The sequence below is a fragment of the Rhamphochromis sp. 'chilingali' genome (assembly GCF_963969265.1).
Source record: "Rhamphochromis sp. 'chilingali' genome assembly, chromosome: 18".
NCBI lineage: Eukaryota > Metazoa > Chordata > Actinopteri > Cichliformes > Cichlidae > Rhamphochromis > Rhamphochromis sp. 'chilingali'.
This window is the reverse complement of record NC_137945.1, coordinates 22,694,234-22,711,507: the sequence shown is the minus strand read 5'-3', so window position 1 is coordinate 22,711,507 and position 17,274 is coordinate 22,694,234. Positions and strand designations below refer to the sequence as shown.

General features: G+C 40.3%; 1 protein-coding gene across 3 annotated transcripts; it reads right to left on the bottom strand.

Annotated features, from left to right (window-relative positions):
- Positions 1-229: 229 nt before the first annotated feature.
- LOC308385839 (homeobox protein DLX-6-like) lies at positions 230-16,899 on the bottom strand. Of its 3 annotated transcripts, none has more exons than XM_080865022.1 (7): positions 16,663-16,899; positions 12,593-12,703; positions 10,162-10,546; positions 9,977-10,059; positions 1,135-3,098; positions 949-1,032; positions 230-800 (listed from the first exon to the last, which is right to left on the bottom strand). In XM_080865022.1, the coding sequence occupies exons 5-7, from the start codon at positions 1,402-1,404 to the stop codon at positions 528-530; spliced, it is 627 nt and encodes a 208-aa protein (XP_080721148.1). In that variant the 5' UTR covers positions 1,405-3,098; positions 9,977-10,059; positions 10,162-10,546; positions 12,593-12,703; positions 16,663-16,899; the 3' UTR covers positions 230-527. The 3 variants fall into 3 exon arrangements, with proteins under 3 accessions (XP_080721148.1, XP_080721149.1, XP_080721147.1); XM_080865023.1 differs by lacking the exon at positions 12,593-12,703 and having other exon boundaries at positions 1,135-1,887; positions 3,024-3,098; XM_080865021.1 differs by lacking the exon at positions 12,593-12,703.
- Positions 16,900-17,274: the final 375 nt, after the last annotated feature.

Genomic DNA, 17,274 nt, shown 5'->3' with positions numbered 1-17,274 from the left:
TGTGATATTGAACATTAACTGTTGTAAGGCTCTCCACCTTGGCTGATGTATGAAGGAGAAAGCACACACCCACCTGTGACAAGAAACCAAACATGAGATTTCATTACACTTTTTAACACCAAATATGTTTGAGACTCAATAAAAATGACGCATGGAGAAAGTATTTTGTTTTAGCAAAGTCCTCATTTATTGGAAGAAAAATCATTACAGATTCATGTTGACTTTACAACAGTTACACCATATAAAAAGTGGACTTTATCAATCACTCACACAAGCCTTAATCTACCCCACCAACTATGACCAAGCTAATTTTTCCTTGTTTTGTAAAAGTGTAAATGACGAAGAAGTTCACTGAGTTTTATCAAACCTGCCTCTGTGTTAACTTTTAAATAACTTTACATTAAAATGAAAACATAAAAAAAATAACATTAGCGTCCAGTATATCAGAAATGCTCATCTTAAGGCTTCAGAATGATAGTTGAGAAATGAAAGAGAGATGTAACAGTAGCTACAGCCATCTTTAGCTGTTAGCAAGGCTCTCCGCTTTCTCTGTAAAAACTTGCACTGTGAAGTCCAGGGTCGTTCATATTCCATGCAGTGCTTAAGACACCAGTGTTGCAATCATAATGTCCGTTGCCTGGTGGCATCGACCAGCCAAACATCTGGGGTGAGTTGTGGAGGGTCCATTGAGGTCCAGAGACAACATTGCCCACAGCATCAGGATAGTGGGCCTGATTATTTGCACCCTTTCTCATGAAGCTGATGTCCAGTTGTTCGCCGAGTGAGGATGCTCCCTGAAACTGAATCACAGACAGATGCACAGTCAGTAAAACCACAATACAGAGTTCTTGTTTTAAATTATAATCAATACGCTTCATCTAATTAAATGAATTCCCCAGATAGTGACTGAATTAAAAACAGTTCTGTTTAATAATTGGAGATACTTACATAAAGCGGGACGCCCTGATTGAGATGCTGAGAATCTGGAATCCTCCTAAACTTTCTTCTTCGGTTTTGAAACCAAGTCTTCACCTAAAGATGGAGGGAAACAGAAGAAATTTAATGAGTACAATAGACCCAACATTCAAAACGAATTCAGTTCCTTATGTTCTAGTAACCTTGAAAAACACTCACCTGTTTGTAGGTCAGTCCTGTCAGCTCTGCCAACTCTGTCATCTCTTGTGGGTCAGGGTAAATTTTCTGATTAATGTGCTGGACCAGAGTTTTTAACTGGCTGTCTGAGAACAGCCCTCGGGTCCTTCCTTTGAGCATCTTGGCCTTTTCTTCCTTCACACACGTAGTACTTGTTACAGTGTTGCTGCCCTCCTGGTTTCTTGGGGAAGCAAAAACCAGTTCCTCCTCCATGACGGAGCTGGAAACAGCTTCAGCATTGTGTTGATGCATGCTCAGTCATCAGGTAAGTAAATCCGTAAAGGTTGATTCAGTTCACCTGGATGTAATGTTTTCAATGGAAGAAATGTTTTGTCACTCAAATGAGTGACTTCTTCAGTCTGAGACCTTTTGGGATTTAAGACTTATCAATTTAACTTTTGTTTATTATTTCTATTAGAAAGTCAGTCGTGCCAAAACATATCAGTAACTGACCCATGTGGACCATATAGACTTGTGCTTACTTGTCCTATTGTGTCTTTACCCTCACAGACTTGTGGAGATATGTCAGCGGCCCTGAAGGGAGTCTTTCCTTGGAAGAACTCGCTACATGGGCGGAGAGTGCTCTACAAATGGAGATGATCAACAAAACTACTGATACCTCTGAGGCTGTTTCCAGTTCAGTCTCAGAGCAGAAACAAGATTTTGCTGTCCCAAGAAGCCAGGATGGCAACATCACTGCCACTCTGCACCATCCCAGCACTGCTCCAGAGAAACCTAAAGGAAAGGCCCGGGTGGTGTTCACGGAGAGACAGTTGATTATTCTTGTCTAACACTTTAATGCGAAACATTACTATGAGCCAAGAGAGATGAAACAGCTGGCACAGATGACAGGACTGACCTACAAACAGGTGAGTGTTTTTCAACTTGTTAGAATCTAAGAAATTGAATTTCGGGTCCATTGTACTCATGAAATGTTTTCTGTTTTCTTCTATCTTTAGGTAAAAACTTGGTTTCAAAACAGACAGAGTAAGTTTAGGAGGAGGTCACATCCTCAGCATGTGAATCAGGGCGTCCCACTTCATGTAAGTATCTCCAATTATTGAAAAGCCCTGTTTGTGATTCTGTCATTATCTGGGGAATTGATTGTATTTAATGAAATGTAATGTCAATAATTTAAAAGAAGTATTCTGGTTTTACTGACAGTGAATCTGTGGTTCAATTTCAGGGAGAGGGACAGCCCCCACTCAGGGAGTTGTATACCCAGCACCTGGAGGTAAACTCAATCACAAATGGTGCATATTATCATCATGCTGTGGACCATTTTGCAGCTGGACCTCAATGGACCTTCCCCACCTCGCCCCGGATGTTTGGCTGGTCAATGCCACCAGGCAACGTCAATAAAGGAGGCTGGAAGTATGACTAAACACTAAAGTTCATCTAAAGAATCTGGACCTGGATCAAAGATTTTCCCAGGAATACCTCAAATAACATCCCTAGCTCAAAGCCCTAGCTTTGAATACTTCATCTTAAAAAACCCGAAATGATACATTGAAAAGTTTCTGCCTCTGTGATTATCTTCCTAAGACTCTAAATGTTGGGTTTGCTTTTAATTATTCACAAGTCTGATGTTTGGAGTAAAGCCTCCAAAAAGCATTTTATTGTCACCTTTTCTACTCTCTGCCCTATGAAACTGAAGTCTTGAAATGAAACATGCAATGTTATTAAATCTTCCCCTTACTGAACACCTGAAGTCAGCTCAATTAAAGTGTAGGATGCTCCTGATGGGCATGTATGTTTGTATCAGGGCTGTGTTGGGATCTGTCAGGGGATGTTACGGATGGGGCATGGTGGCTGGAGGTTGCCAGGTTCTTGCTCACAATCCCACCGATGATCATGACTGGGAAGCGTACCAGCAACCAGGCGCCTTGCAGCAGGAGCACGGTGGTGTCCAGCAGAGCCTGAGTGGAGCTGTCAGAACAGAGGAGCTGCAGGAATGAAACATCAAGTTAATAAATGAGCAGCACTGAGTCTAATAATCCATGTAATGTTGCCTTTGAGAGTTTCTGAAAAGCATTATGCCATGAGGTGTTTTTCAATCTCCTGAATGTGAGCAAAGAAATTCAAAGTGAATACAGATTAATGAATAAATCATTAACTGAATGAACGTGGATTGATATTGTACATTCAGCTATTAGATGATGATAACACCAGAGGTGCCCAACCCAATCTAACACTGTATATCTGAAACTATGACAGGCACGAAGTCATTCATGCCTGCTCAAATACTTTGAGTTTATCATCTAAATGTTACAAACAAACTTGGTGTGTTCGATTACAGTGCCGTCAACCTCTGAAGAAATTACAGCCAGAAGATTCCTGCTGATGATGTCACATTTTCAAGAAATGTTATAAAGAACATGGCAACTTTATTAGTCACACTTTGGTAGCACCAGGTTGGATCTTCTTTTGCCTTCAGATCTTCTTTGAGTCATGATTTACATTCAACAACAAGCTTAAAACACTCCTCAGACATTTTCATCCTTGTTGACATGACAACATGGCACAGTTGCTGCAAATTAGATGGCTGCACATCAATCATGTGAAACTTCTGTTACACCACATCCTAAAGCTGCACCATTGTATTTGAGTTCAGTGAAGTCTATGGGCTCAAATTGTGGTCATAAATATTTTGTACTTGTAAACCAGTTTTGTACTTGGCACACACAAATTCATTTTAAACATACAAAATTGATTTACAAGTACAAAATATTTATGACCACAATTTGAGCCCATAGAAGTCCTTGTGATGTTGAAGAAACCAGCTCCAGATGGTCAGAGCTTTGTGACATGACTTATCCTTCTTGAAGCATTCAGCAGAAGATGGCACACAGTCAGTTCTGACCTTTCAAATGTTACATCAGAAATTGAAACTCATCACACCAGAAAACATCTCTCCAATCTTCTGTTGTCCAACTTTCCAAGTTTTTTTGACCTGTAGCTCGAGTTTCCTGTATTTAGCTGACATGAGTGGTACTTGGTGTGGTCTTCTGCTGCATCTTGCTGATGTGCATTCAAAGATGCTCTTCTGCACACCTCAGTTGTAAAAGTAGTAATTGTAGTTTCTGTTGTCTTCTTTCAATTCAAAGCAGTCTATCATTCTCCTTCAGGGATTCTAAAGGCCCTAAATGTTCTCTCAAGGTCGCACTTTGAATGTTGTTTATTGGCAAAAGATGAGACTCACTTATATTTATCAGACTGAGACCTGGCTGCCATGGATTCATGAGTGGGCTGGCTCTCACAGGAAAACACCAAGATGGCAAATGTGACTATGGCAGCACCAATACAGTCAGAAAAATCCTGAGTGCAAAAAGTATTTCCATCAATGAAGAAAGTTGTTCAGAGAGCTTGGATCAGCTGGAGAAACTGTGTTCAACGTGCACACACTTCTGAACCTGCACTGCTGCACTAAAACAAAGACAGTTACAATATCTACACAGTGCTAGTCTATATAAGACAATGGAGGGATCTGAGGCTGACTTTGTGCTTCTAGCTTGAATCCAGCCTTTTTAATCAGAAGAAGACTGACTTGGGAAATAATGAACAGTAGATGGCAGTAACACACCACTGATGCATCTAGCCTGCCAAACCCAAAGAAGAAGAACATGGCAGCAAGATTTCTGAAAGATTCACTCACTTTTCAACAATCCCACCAAATATTGTAGATCATGATTGTAAGAGGCCTGTCTGAACTTAATATACAGATTTCATGCTGTTGTTAACTGTGTCATTTCTGATGGTTATGTTTAAGAGGTTTGTATTGAAAGTATTTTGTGATAGTTTATGGTGGGTCATGTGATTTGGGCGGTATTGATTGCTTATTTTAGGCACCTGTTCATGCAGTGTCAGTTGGAGCAGAGAGGATTGCTGAGTTTTTGGTTCTCTTGCGTGTAGAGCTGGGCGATATGAGATTTTTTCATATCACGATATGTTTTTTTCATTTCAGGCGATAACGATATCTATCACGATATGAGCCAAATAACTATATTTGTAAGATTTAAATGTGCCGTTGCTCACAAGTAAAATGTGAAATAATCAGCAGCTTGTTTTTATTTAAATATTTATTTCCCATAATAAGTTCAACAGGGTAGATGTACTTAAGGAACATGAGACTTTTTCAGATAAATAAAGGCAAATATTGCAAACTACACAAAAGGCAGCCGCTAAAGCGTTTAAGTTTCAAAACAGAACAAACAAAAACAGACTAAATTGTCAATTCCACTTAGAAACAAAATATTAATTCTAAAAATAAATCTTAGTTTGTTTTACAGAAGAACAGACAAAATTGACTAACTTTTGTCAATATCAAATAAACTAAGAACTAAAAGGAAATTCTCAATCTCTCCTTGTTGTATAGCTGAGCTTTTCAAACAGTGTTAACAGTTACTTTAGTCTGACAAAAGCCGAATGACGAATTAGCGCTTCCAGTCAGAGACTGAGGCTACGTCCACACGTACACGGGTATTTTTGAAAACGGAGATTTTCCGTTTTCGTTTTAAAAAATAATCCCGTCCACACATAAAGGCAGAAATGAAGGAAAACGCTGCTATGAACATGCCAAAGCAGCAGGTGGCGCTAGATTCCTAACCGTGCAGAAATGTTGGCCAATCAGAAGTCTAGAAGCCTCGGTGGGAAAAAGTAAACAAAGCTGGGGCATAGAAGCAGAACCGAGTCGTATGTGTGGACGGACAGTAACTGTGTGTATATGTAAGCATTTAAACACTGCAGAGAGTAGAATTAACAGTATTGTAGAAATTCATTTCACCGAAACAATAACGTGGCGCACAGTGTGACGCATGCACCAGTTTATTGTATTTCCAGACTTGCTTTCGGCACAATTTACAGTGCACGCTACTCTGTTTTTTGTCAGACTTGAAATAGCCGAAATACCTTCACACTACAGAACTTCTATGGCTCTTCCGTTCGACAATCTCTCCGGCGTTGGAACCATCATCTGTTTTCTCTTCGGTCACGCTCGGTTGATTTTTCTAGTCGGCACACTCATTTCCTCCATTACGCGCTGGCTCCATTACCCGCTGGCTGCTTCCCAAACAAACACGTGCGGCTTGGCACTTGTGCTGTATGTAACAAGTCACGCGACGTGACACTGCGGCTGTGATTGGTTCGGCTCTGCGCTACTTAGTTTGGATTTTTTAATTTTAAGAGGACAAGAGCGGCGAGGTCTATCGCGATAGCTTAATTTCTCTATCGAGTAAAAGTTATATCGCGATACATATCGTTATCGTTCTATCGCCCAGCTCTACTTGCGTGCTTCGCTTTAGTTTGTTTCCCTTAGTTTTCTTCTGTTATTGTTAAAGATTTAAAGTTCTTTTCTGTCTCAGTGAATCACTGTTTTTGTGGAAGGCGTCACAAAAGTATTCAGGTCCAGTCTCACCTTCTCAGCAACTTTTCATTTGATCCTGAAGTTGCTTAAATTTGCCAACAAAAATCCATCTATGGAAGAATCTCTACATGGAGCATGGCATCAAGGATGGAGAGGATTAAAGTCAGCAGATGTGGATCCAGACACGGAGGTAGGCCCTGACGGTTAAATAATTGCTGAAGTGAAGTTAGAAGCTTCATTTACTGGTGGATGTGCACAATAAGCTGCCCTGTTAATTGAAAAGATTTGGCATGCATAGCCTGTTTGGGACTGTTGGTCTGCAGGATTGTTTGCTGCTGATTGCTGAGAGTTGAATGTGCGTGGGCACCGATGATGGTGTTTGTACTGAAATCTTGACACTGCTTTCTCCCTCCACAATTGAACAGGGAGTCCACTTCAGTCCAGTTTGAAGAAACTGGTTTAAGCTGTTGGGAAGCATGAATCAGATGGTTGGGTGTAGAGCATCTGTTTAAATCTCTTTGGCACATTTCAACATCAATCTGGTATAGATCCACTCAGATGAAGATCTTGCACATTGCACTCACTCTGGCCTCAGTTAAAAAGGCCCTCAGCAGTCAATGGTTTGGTCAAGAAGGTGTTGAGATTGACCTACATGCCTTTAAAAGAGCTTCAGCTCTCCCTACATGAATGTGGCAGAAACTCTTGGAACATTACACTGTCTTGAATTAAAGGTGGATGTTGGTTAGTTAACAGTTTGATTTTGGTCCTTTTCTCTCAGTTGAATTGATAAACGGCTTTCGTCTTAAAATCTACTACTCGTTGTCAGTTTCTTTGTCTCTCGCCACGGCATCTGACAAAGAGATGCTCTACAGTAGGGGTAGGGAACTCCAGGCCTCAAGAGCTGGTTTCCTGCAGATTTTAGATGTGTCCTTGATCCAACAAGGCTGAAATAAATGGCTAAATTAGCTGCTCAACATGTCTTGAAGTTCTCCAGAGGCTGGTAATGACCTAATCATTTGATTCAGGTGTGGTGAACCAGGATGAGCCTGACATCAGTGTGGTTGTTAATGCTGCAAAACAGGATGGTTTAAACAGATGCATCGAAACCTCTGCAACAAATCACCTGCTCCAGCAGAGATACTTAAACCAGTTTTGTGTTCCAGTCTGTGAAGCTGCAAAAATGGCAGACTGGAAGACTCTGATGGCTTTCATCAATCTGAATCTCAACAGGTATGTACTCAGCATTGTTGCCCAATGAGCAATGTTCAAGTGAAATCTGGTGGCAAATTTTATGAATGCAGCCAAAATGCAGAGTGTTTGTGTGATGCTATTCTGTATAAGAGTGAGCAATTTAGCCATTATTTAATTACTTTTTTGGTATCATTCAATGTTCTAAAGTGACTTGTGCCAAAGCATAACAGTAAATATTCTGACCCATGTGGACCATATAGTTATAATCATCCCTCCTTTTTCTCTTGTCGGTTTTTTTGTTTTTTTGTTTAGGCGAAGACTTGTTGTCAGAACTGAAGGAGGAAGTTTAGGAAAACCAGCACATGATGCAGATAAATTTGAGCACTGTGGCTTGACAGGAGCAGGTCCTGCCTTACCTGAACACCTTTTTCAGTGATGGAGCTTCCTGTTTGTATCCAAACACTGGGTCAGTTAAAGAGGGTGGAGGGGTAAAGAAAGGCCACTTCCTCCCTTGTGTTGGTGTAGCTGAAGTTGTAGAAGTTAAATATTGCACAGTACTGTGTCAATATTTTCTCCTCTTGCCTTTGGTGCAGTTTATCCATCTAGATTATTTTGGTATGGACAACCCACTTTTGTAGTTTTTGCTGAGCTCTGTCTCTGAAAAGTAACGTTTCCATCCTAAAGAAATCCAGACTGTGTTACAGATCTACTGACCTTGTAGGAATTCTTTTCTTTCCTCTGAACTACATCTGCTAACCATATCAGTGTCCTGGAGGAAGCATGTAAAGGCTTTGAACAAGAAGCTTGACTTCATGACAGGCTTCATGCTTCTTTGTAGTTGGCAGGTGTAGACACTGCACCAGATTTCTGAGTTTCAACAAATTCATGCATTTCAATAATATTTGGGACTAGAAAAGGTGGCAGTCAAGAAACGGGCAGTGCTTCATTTAACAAAGTCAATATTTACAGCAGAAAAGATGCAGGTCTAGATCATTGGCTTTAAATATTTATTAAAAACCCTGGACTAACCTCCAGCCTTAAAACATGTTTAGCATAAAAATATTAACAGGTGTAATTAAGACATGTGTGCACAAAGTCTTTCAAATACAGCCTCTGTCATGTCAAGAAACATGAACAGAACATTTAAAATGGCTGTCAGATAAAATCTACAGCAAACCTGATATGCTGCCAGTGCCAGCTAGTTTCCATGTTGGAAAAACACAGATGTGGAAGTGCTTTAAATTTCTCTGGAAACCACCAGCATGTGGTTTCACAATCAGACCTCCACGCATCATATTTCTGCCATGTTGTTTTTGAGAACAGTATGGCAAAAATCCTCATCTTGAGGCTCCAGAATGAGAATTCACAAATAAAAGGGGGCAGTAACAGCAGCTACAGCCATCTTTATGCTGTTAGCAAGGCTCTCCACTTTGTGTAGAAACTTGCACTGTGAAGTCCGGGGTTGTTTACATTCAATGCGGTGCTGAAGACACTGGTGTTGCAATCATCATCTACATTATTTCTACAATTATTGGAAAATGAAACAACACATTTTCATCTCTTAATGTTATATAAAAAAACCTGTGATGGTGCTCTCTCTGATTTTCCAGTTTGTGTTTTGGATAGACTAAAATGTATTTACAATAGCCAGAGCCGACTGAATTCAAATATTTCTAAAATCTAATGGATTAAAAATAAAGGACCTAAAATTTACCCTGACTTCTATTTACTAAAAGAGATCAAATCTGAGACTCTGCTATGTTGAGCTACATAAAAGCAGAAATAGTAAAATTTAATAAAAAAAAAGCTGATATACATTAGTGTCTGTAATTAAAGGAGCATTAGCAGCTGGCAAGGCTCTCCACTTGCTCCTTCAAAACTTGTATTGTGAAGCCCGAATTTGTTTACATTCATACCAGTGTTTAAAACAACAGGGTTGAATTCATATCAGTTGTCCAGTGGCATCGACCAGCCAAACATCTGGTATGTTGTTGTTTTTTTTTGTTTGTTTTGTTGTTGTTTTTTGTGGAGGGTCCATTGAGGTCCAGGCACAACCTTGCCCACAGGATGATGATAGGGGCCCTGATAATTTGCACCATTTGTGATTGAGTTTACCTCCAGGTGTTGGGTGTACTCCCTGAAACTGAATCACTGAAAGATGCAGAGTCAGTTCTTGTGTAATTATAGTCAATACATTTCACCAAATGCAATTAATTCCCAAGATAATGACTGAATTAAAAACAGTTCTGTTTAATAATTGGAGATACTGGCATGAAGTGGGACGCCCTGATTGAGATGCTGAGAATCTGGACTCCTCCTAAACTTTCTCCTTCTGTTTTGAACCAAGTCTTCACCTAAAGATGGAAGAAAACAGAAAATATTTAATGAGTACAATAGACCCAAAATTCAAAATGAATTCAGTTTCTCATGTTCTAGTAACCTTGAAAAACACTCACCTGTTTGTAGGTCAGTCCTGTCACCTCTGTCATCTCCCGTGGGTCATGGTAACGTTTTTGGTTAAAGTGATGGACAAGAGGTTTTTATCTGGCTGTCTGAGAACAGCCCCCGGGTCCTTCCTTTGACCACCTGGGTCTTTTCTTCATTCTCACACATAGTGCTTTTGACATTCTGGTTCTGTGGGACAGCAAAACTGTTCCTCTGTGACAGAGCTGGAAACAGCTTCAGCAGCCTCAAAGATGTTGTTCCTCGTCTCCTTATTGAGAGCACTCCCCACCCATGCAGTGAGCTCTGCCATGGGGAGACTTCCTTCAAGGCTGCCGCCAGAACTCCACAAGTCTATATGGTCCACATGGCTCAGCTCATCTGTGGTGCCATGAGTGACTTTAGAAAAGCCAATTATACCAGGGTAAACTGCTGAGTGGATTTTAAGGCCTAGAGTTGGTGTAGGCAAGAATGCACAGGACTGAAAAAATCATTTTTCCCTCATTGATCCGCATTCATTGATTCATTGTTTAGAAAACTTAAAAAAAAAAAAAAACATTTAGAAAGTGGTCAAATAAATGAGCTCTCCTAAAACCTTCCACCTTATCTTTCTGAATATTCATCTTTGTTTGCAATTTATCATTTTAACCACTGATGTCTGAAGAAAAAGTGTAATCTCACAGATAATGACCTGTTTGTAGTATTGGGCGGCAGGATTTCAGTTTCTTTATACCAGTGATATCAAAGTGATGCTGCAAGAGGTCGTTTATAAATTTGTAATCAGCTGTGTAAGATGGTAGCCTGGTATCACCTGCATATTAACTCACCTCCACATTTACTGTGGGAAATGGCCACTGATGTGTGAGTGGGTTTGTTTCACAACTGCTGTGAGCCAGTGGCTGTGATTGGGCTGGGTTCACTGAAGGCAGGTGTATTTGATTGCACTCTAGTCTAGTCTACTTATACTCCAGACTACAAGTACTGCTGTTAGTGATGGCCAAATGAAGCTTTCTGAAGTGTTGAAGCTTGTATTGGCCAAAAGTATGAAGAGCAGCTTGAATCTACAACTTTGAAATGAACTGCTTCATTATCATTGCCCAGTCACAGCTTCTGTTTAACATCATGTGATAATTCTGTCTGATATCAGGCTAACGTTGTGGTGCTTTGAACCTGTATTTTTCTCTGTGTGACACAATTTTATGTCTGTCTCATGAATAAATGTGATGAATAAATTTGTTTAAACATGAACAATGGTGTGGTCTCCCTTTACTAGTAATTTAACATTTGTAAACATAACAGACCGAAAACATACAAGAATTTGCCTCCACTTAGACTTCTTCTGTTCTTTGGATTCATCATCAAACCATAAAGTGCTCTGCTGTGAGAATAATCTCTGAAGACTTGGTTTAACTACAATTGAATATAATAAACATACAATATTTGGACCTTTGTAAAATTCAATCGCTAGTAAACTGATGATAAATAACATGGAAAAATATTTTTCTTTAATCCCTTGAACTGTTTTTATTTATTATCAAATGATGATGATATAGGAACCAAAATTGATTCAGCTAATAAAAGTGAATCTCATCCCATACCATTACCTGCTGGAATTAAGTTATACAGGAGCTTAAAAATGTGATTTATTAAAATAAATTATGGATTTTTTAGCAAACAAAACAGAATGCAATTAAACTACATTTTGGCTCCTGTTTAATATTTGCATTACTTCTAAGACTTTTCCTGTAATATCAGTGCAAAGATGACAGTGTTAAAAGTGCAGAACTGTAATTTTGATTGGACGTGATGTAATTGTCTCAAACTGTACAATTCTGTGAGCAACAGCAGTTAATGATGGTCCATTTGAAGCTGAAGACCGCATCACTGTGCTGCAGAAATACTGTGTCGGGGCTTGGTACGTCTGAAGTTTAATTCAGTACGTCACTGCTTTAGTCCTTGACTCAATGGTTTATAAGGAAGTGAATCACTGGTGGGATTTGTGGTGTGTGTTAGTGATTTTGTGCAAGAGATCAGTGTGCAACATATTGAAATACATTATTGGTCCAAGCCGTCATAAATAGTAAGTAGTGGGAAGAAAATGACCTTCAATGTTAAGCTTTTTGTTGACGTGTACAGTGTAGTATAAGCATTAGAAGATCTTAAATAAAACGGTAACAATTATGTAAAAGTCATTTTAATGAAAATGAACAGGAACTTTATAGATTTTCAAAGAAAGAATATGAAAACAACACTTTTTTTTAAAAACGGTGCTCATCAAAATAGAAAACTGAACTTTTAACTTCCATCCATCTGTTCATTTAACTTAGAAGGAAGAAATGTCCTGCTGGTTAGGTGCATGTGCTCCCCTGTTATCTTTAACTAAGTGAGTTCACTTTGTGGCTGGGTGTTGTCTCAGTGTTCTCTCAGTATTCTCTCATCACAAACCTGTTTTATTTGACATTTCTCTTGTGCATGAGTTTAAAGCTGGTGCTCCACCCTGCCGCTGCTCTCTTCTCCTCCAGTGTCACAAGGTGTGCCACAGGCTTCATTCTAGTCCTGAGATGTGACATTGGATAATGGCCAGAAAAGAGTTTTACAGATTGTGATTTTTCCTGAGTGAAGTGAAATGGACTGGCATTTATGTAGCACTTTTCTAGTTTTGCTCTTAACTCATGACACTTTTTCATATATATTCATTCAGCACTTTCATAAATGTAAGCGCTTTAGTCGACTTAAATTAGGAGCTCTGGCACATTTTGAATAACCTTTTAACCCTTTAAAACCAGTCAGAGCGGGCACGCTCTGTTTTGCGTAACTATTTTTAAATCCCGGTAGCACTGCAACCACGTAAGCTAGCGAAAAAATTGTTTTTGCATATGAAACCGAAGGAGTTGTACTTACATCTTATGCCATCAGCTTGTCCTAGGTCAGTTTCCTTCCACATAAAGCTTTGCAAAAACTGCATAAAAAGCACTTGCAGCAACAAAAACATAATATTCCAGAAACACGCTTTGCCGATCCGATCAGCTGTTTGTAACACTTCCTACGTCCATCAGCGCGAACTATCGCATGTCCGCCATGACCTGCCCGAAACCGGAAGTGACGTCATTTTCGCGGAAATGTAGTTTTTTACCATCAAGGCCTCATGAGCCTATACTTGTGTCTTTAAAAGTTATCTTTGACTTTATGACTTTCCGTGTCGTTTCTGGGATGCTCAGGACTCATATTGCACTGCTGGAAATAGTTTATTTTGATGCACATGCTGTTTTTTTGCAAATTTGGATTATAATATTTATTTTTTGTTTTTCCTGCAGTATATAAAAATTGGTGTATTTCAAAAATAAAACTATGAAGACACTTAAAATAAATTTCCTGTGGTGGGAAACTGTTTTGTGCAACTTTTTTGTATTTACAGTTTTGAGGGATAAGCCTCTTAAATTTCTCTAACTAGAAATATATGTTAAAAAGACAAAAACGATTTTATATTTCGTTGTAGTTTATTGCACTTTTTTGCAATTTATGCAATTACTATGCACTTAATGCATACATATTATTAAAGTTTAGGCTATAATGGTTGTATTGATGTATATCAACTTGAAATGCTCCCAAAAATGGCACTACAGCTGAAGGCTGTAAAATATAATATAAGCTCTGGCGGACTTGGTTCTATGGTAGGTCTTAAAGGGTTAATTAAAACCCAGTTAAAAACACATGAACTCATATAGCCCCTCTGACACCCTGTGTGTTTCCACACATGAACACGCATACCCCCGAGCACACCTGAACGCACATGCGCACACGCACGAAATCTGTCAAACAGGTTGTCAAACCGGTTTGGTTGGCCGCCATATTGGACAGGTAGCAACGTATTACTACTCATGGCCTAAATTTCTTCCCCGACTTCTTATTCCAAAGCCTTTGTCTGCTGGTTTGAAGACAATAAATAGCTGGATGAACATGAAAAACATGTCCATCACTGCGACTGGGGAGAGTGCCCACCCTATGGAAGACGTCCTGCATCGTCCCGGTCCCCAAAAAGAACCGGCCCAATGAGCTGAATGACTTCCGACCGGTGGCACTGACGTCACATCTTATGAAGACTCTAGAGCGGCTCTTCCTCAACCTCCTCCGACCACAGGTACAACATGCCCAGGACCCACTACAGTTTGCATACAAGGCGGGTGTCGGAGTGGAGGATGCCATCCTGTACCTCCTACACAGAGCCCACTCACACCTGGATGGGGGAAAAGGCACGGTCAGGATCCTGTTTCTTGACTTTTCCAGTGCCTTTAATACCATCCGGCCCTGTATGCTTCAGGAAAAACTGAACAGGATGGAGGTGGACCCCTGCCTGGTGGCTTGGATCTCCGACTACCTCACCGACAGACCACAGTACGTCAGGCTGAAGGACATCACGTCTGACACAGTGGTCAGCAGCACAGGAGCACCACAGGGAACTGTGCTGTCCCCTCTTCTCTTCACCCTGTACACCTCTGACTTCTGCTACAACTCTGAATTATGCCAATATTCAGAAGTTTGCAGACGACACAGCCATCATGGGGTGTATCTGGGATGATCAGGAAGAGGAGTACAGAAGTCTGGTGAGGAACTTTGTCGCATGGAGTCACACAAACCACCTGCAACTCAACACCTCAAAGACTAAGGAACTGGTTGTGGACTTCGGGAGGTCCAGAGAAGGTCCACTGCCAGTTCAGATAGAGGGGGAGGAGGTGGAGGTGGTCAACAAGTACAAGTACCTCGGGCTGTGGGTGGACAATAAACTGGACTGGTCATGCAACACAGAGCACCTGTATAAAAAAGCCCAAAGCCGACTGTACTTCCTCAGGAGGCTGAGGTCTTTTAACATCTGCAGGAAGCTCCTGAGGATGTTTTACCAGTCGGTGGTTGCTGGAGTACTTTTCTATGCTGTGGTGTGCTGGGGGAGCAGCACAGCAAAGAAGGACTCATCCAGGCTGGAGAAACTGATCAGGAGGGCTAGCTCTGTGGTCGGCATGAAGCTGGACACTCTGGTGACAGTGGCAGAGAAAAGGACATTAAAGAAACTGCTGGACATTATGAACAATGCTGGGCATCCTCTGCACACGGCCATTAACAACCAGAAGAGTCTGTTCAGTGACAGGTTGCTTCTCCCCAAGACAAGAACTAACAGACTTAAAAACTCCTTTGTCCCACACGCCATCAGACTGTTTAACTCCTCCCTGGAGGGGAGAGGGAGGGGAAACAGGAGGACAAAGGAGGGGGGAACAACTAAGCTGTAGTGCCTCTTCACCTCACTGTACAATACCTTTTGTGCAATACTTTTGTAAATAGTCAACGGTGCAATAGACTCAATACTTGAAATGTGCAATTCACTTGTATTTTTATTTTTATTCCTATTTATTCTATTTATCCCCTTCGTATATTTTATTTATATTGTCTCTGTATTTATATGTGTGTGTGTGTGTGTGTGTATATGTGTGTATATGTGTGTGTGTGTGTATATGTATGTATGTGTGTATATATGTATGTGTGTATGTATGTGTGTGTGTATGTATATGTATGTGTGTGTATATAAATAAAAATAATATTCTGTAACTCTGTAACTTCTGTCGGTGCTGTGCTTTTTTGGAAATCGAATTTCCCAGAGGAACCCACCCGAGGGATTAATAAAGTTCTATCTAATCTAATCTAAATCTTCTTGAGAGTCACTAGAATAAATTCAACTAGACACACAAGACAAAGGCTACTTTCACACTGCAGGTCTTAATGCTCAATTCCGATTTTTTGATCAAATACGATTTTTTTGTCTTCGTGTTCACACTACAAATAAAATGCGACAGCAAACGTGCTCTAGTGTGAACGCTCAAAGCGGCCCGCATGCGCAAAAGAAGACTTCACACACAACACGCTCTGCTTAGACCCAGAGCAAACAGTATTGTTTGACAGATGGCTGTTAATATAAAGACTTCGGACTTTACATTTCTCAATTTTTGCTTTAAGTTATTTTGTTATTTACATAATAATGTAAATAACCTAATAATTATCCTTATTGCTGTTTAAGAGAGGAGCGGTGCTTCAAAGGATAGTTGCAGATTTCTGTCAGAATCTGCAGATTATACAGTACAAATAAAATGTTCACATTTCTCCAACGTTGTCTTCCCAACAGTTTCACTGACATCTACACGGGATGGCCAGGAAGCGTTCGCGATGTCTTCTCGGGCGCTTCTCTGGCACTGATAATTGGCGTCTGTCTTGTGTCGGTGACGTAAAAGACGGATTTAATGCGACCTGACCGTTCAAACAGCAGTCGCTTTCTAAAACATCGGATATGTATCGGATTCAGTACCACATACGAAAGTGACCCAGATCGGATTTGAAAATATCGGATTTGCGCCGTTCACACTGTCATAGCATGATCGGATATGCGCTTTCTCCTGCAGTGTGAACGTAGCCAAAATACGTCCTTAAATGTCCTTTAAGTGGCAGAATAAATGAACAAACAGTTCCTCACTTACTTGAGATGAAATCAGCTCAGCTACTTTGAAAATAGCTTCTAATTGGTTCCTCCTTTAACAGGAAGGCTTCTCGGGGGTAAGGCCATCATACAGTCCAGCAGCCTTTATGGTTCTTCTTTGATTCAACAGGAACTGTGAGGAGAAAATTGTTTAGAAGATAAAGAAACTCACAACTCAGATATCTATTTTTTACATGCGCATGGGCGGTCCCGGTCCGATCTGCCTTGCACTGGCTTGCACAACAGATGTGACACAGAAAAACTGCCCAGGGCTTTCAGAGTATTCTTTATTTATACTTCAAGCAAGTTTCCACAGCAGTAGGAGTGGCATGTATGGAACTGATCATATCTCCTTAAAAGGAGAGACCTTTAGCTTGTCCGTTGAAACAGGAGATAACTTGGTATGTATAGAAAACAAAACATTCCCTTATAAGGAGAGAAAGAGAGAGAGAGACAGTTAACTTGTCTGTTAACACAGGAAGTAATATCGTATGTCACAGCATTCCTCTGCACATATGTTTTCACTCCCTTTCTCTGTGGTGGTTCCAATTCACAAGCTCTTCTTCCTTTAAATGAAGCTACAAATAAACATAATCACAAAACTCAAAAATCT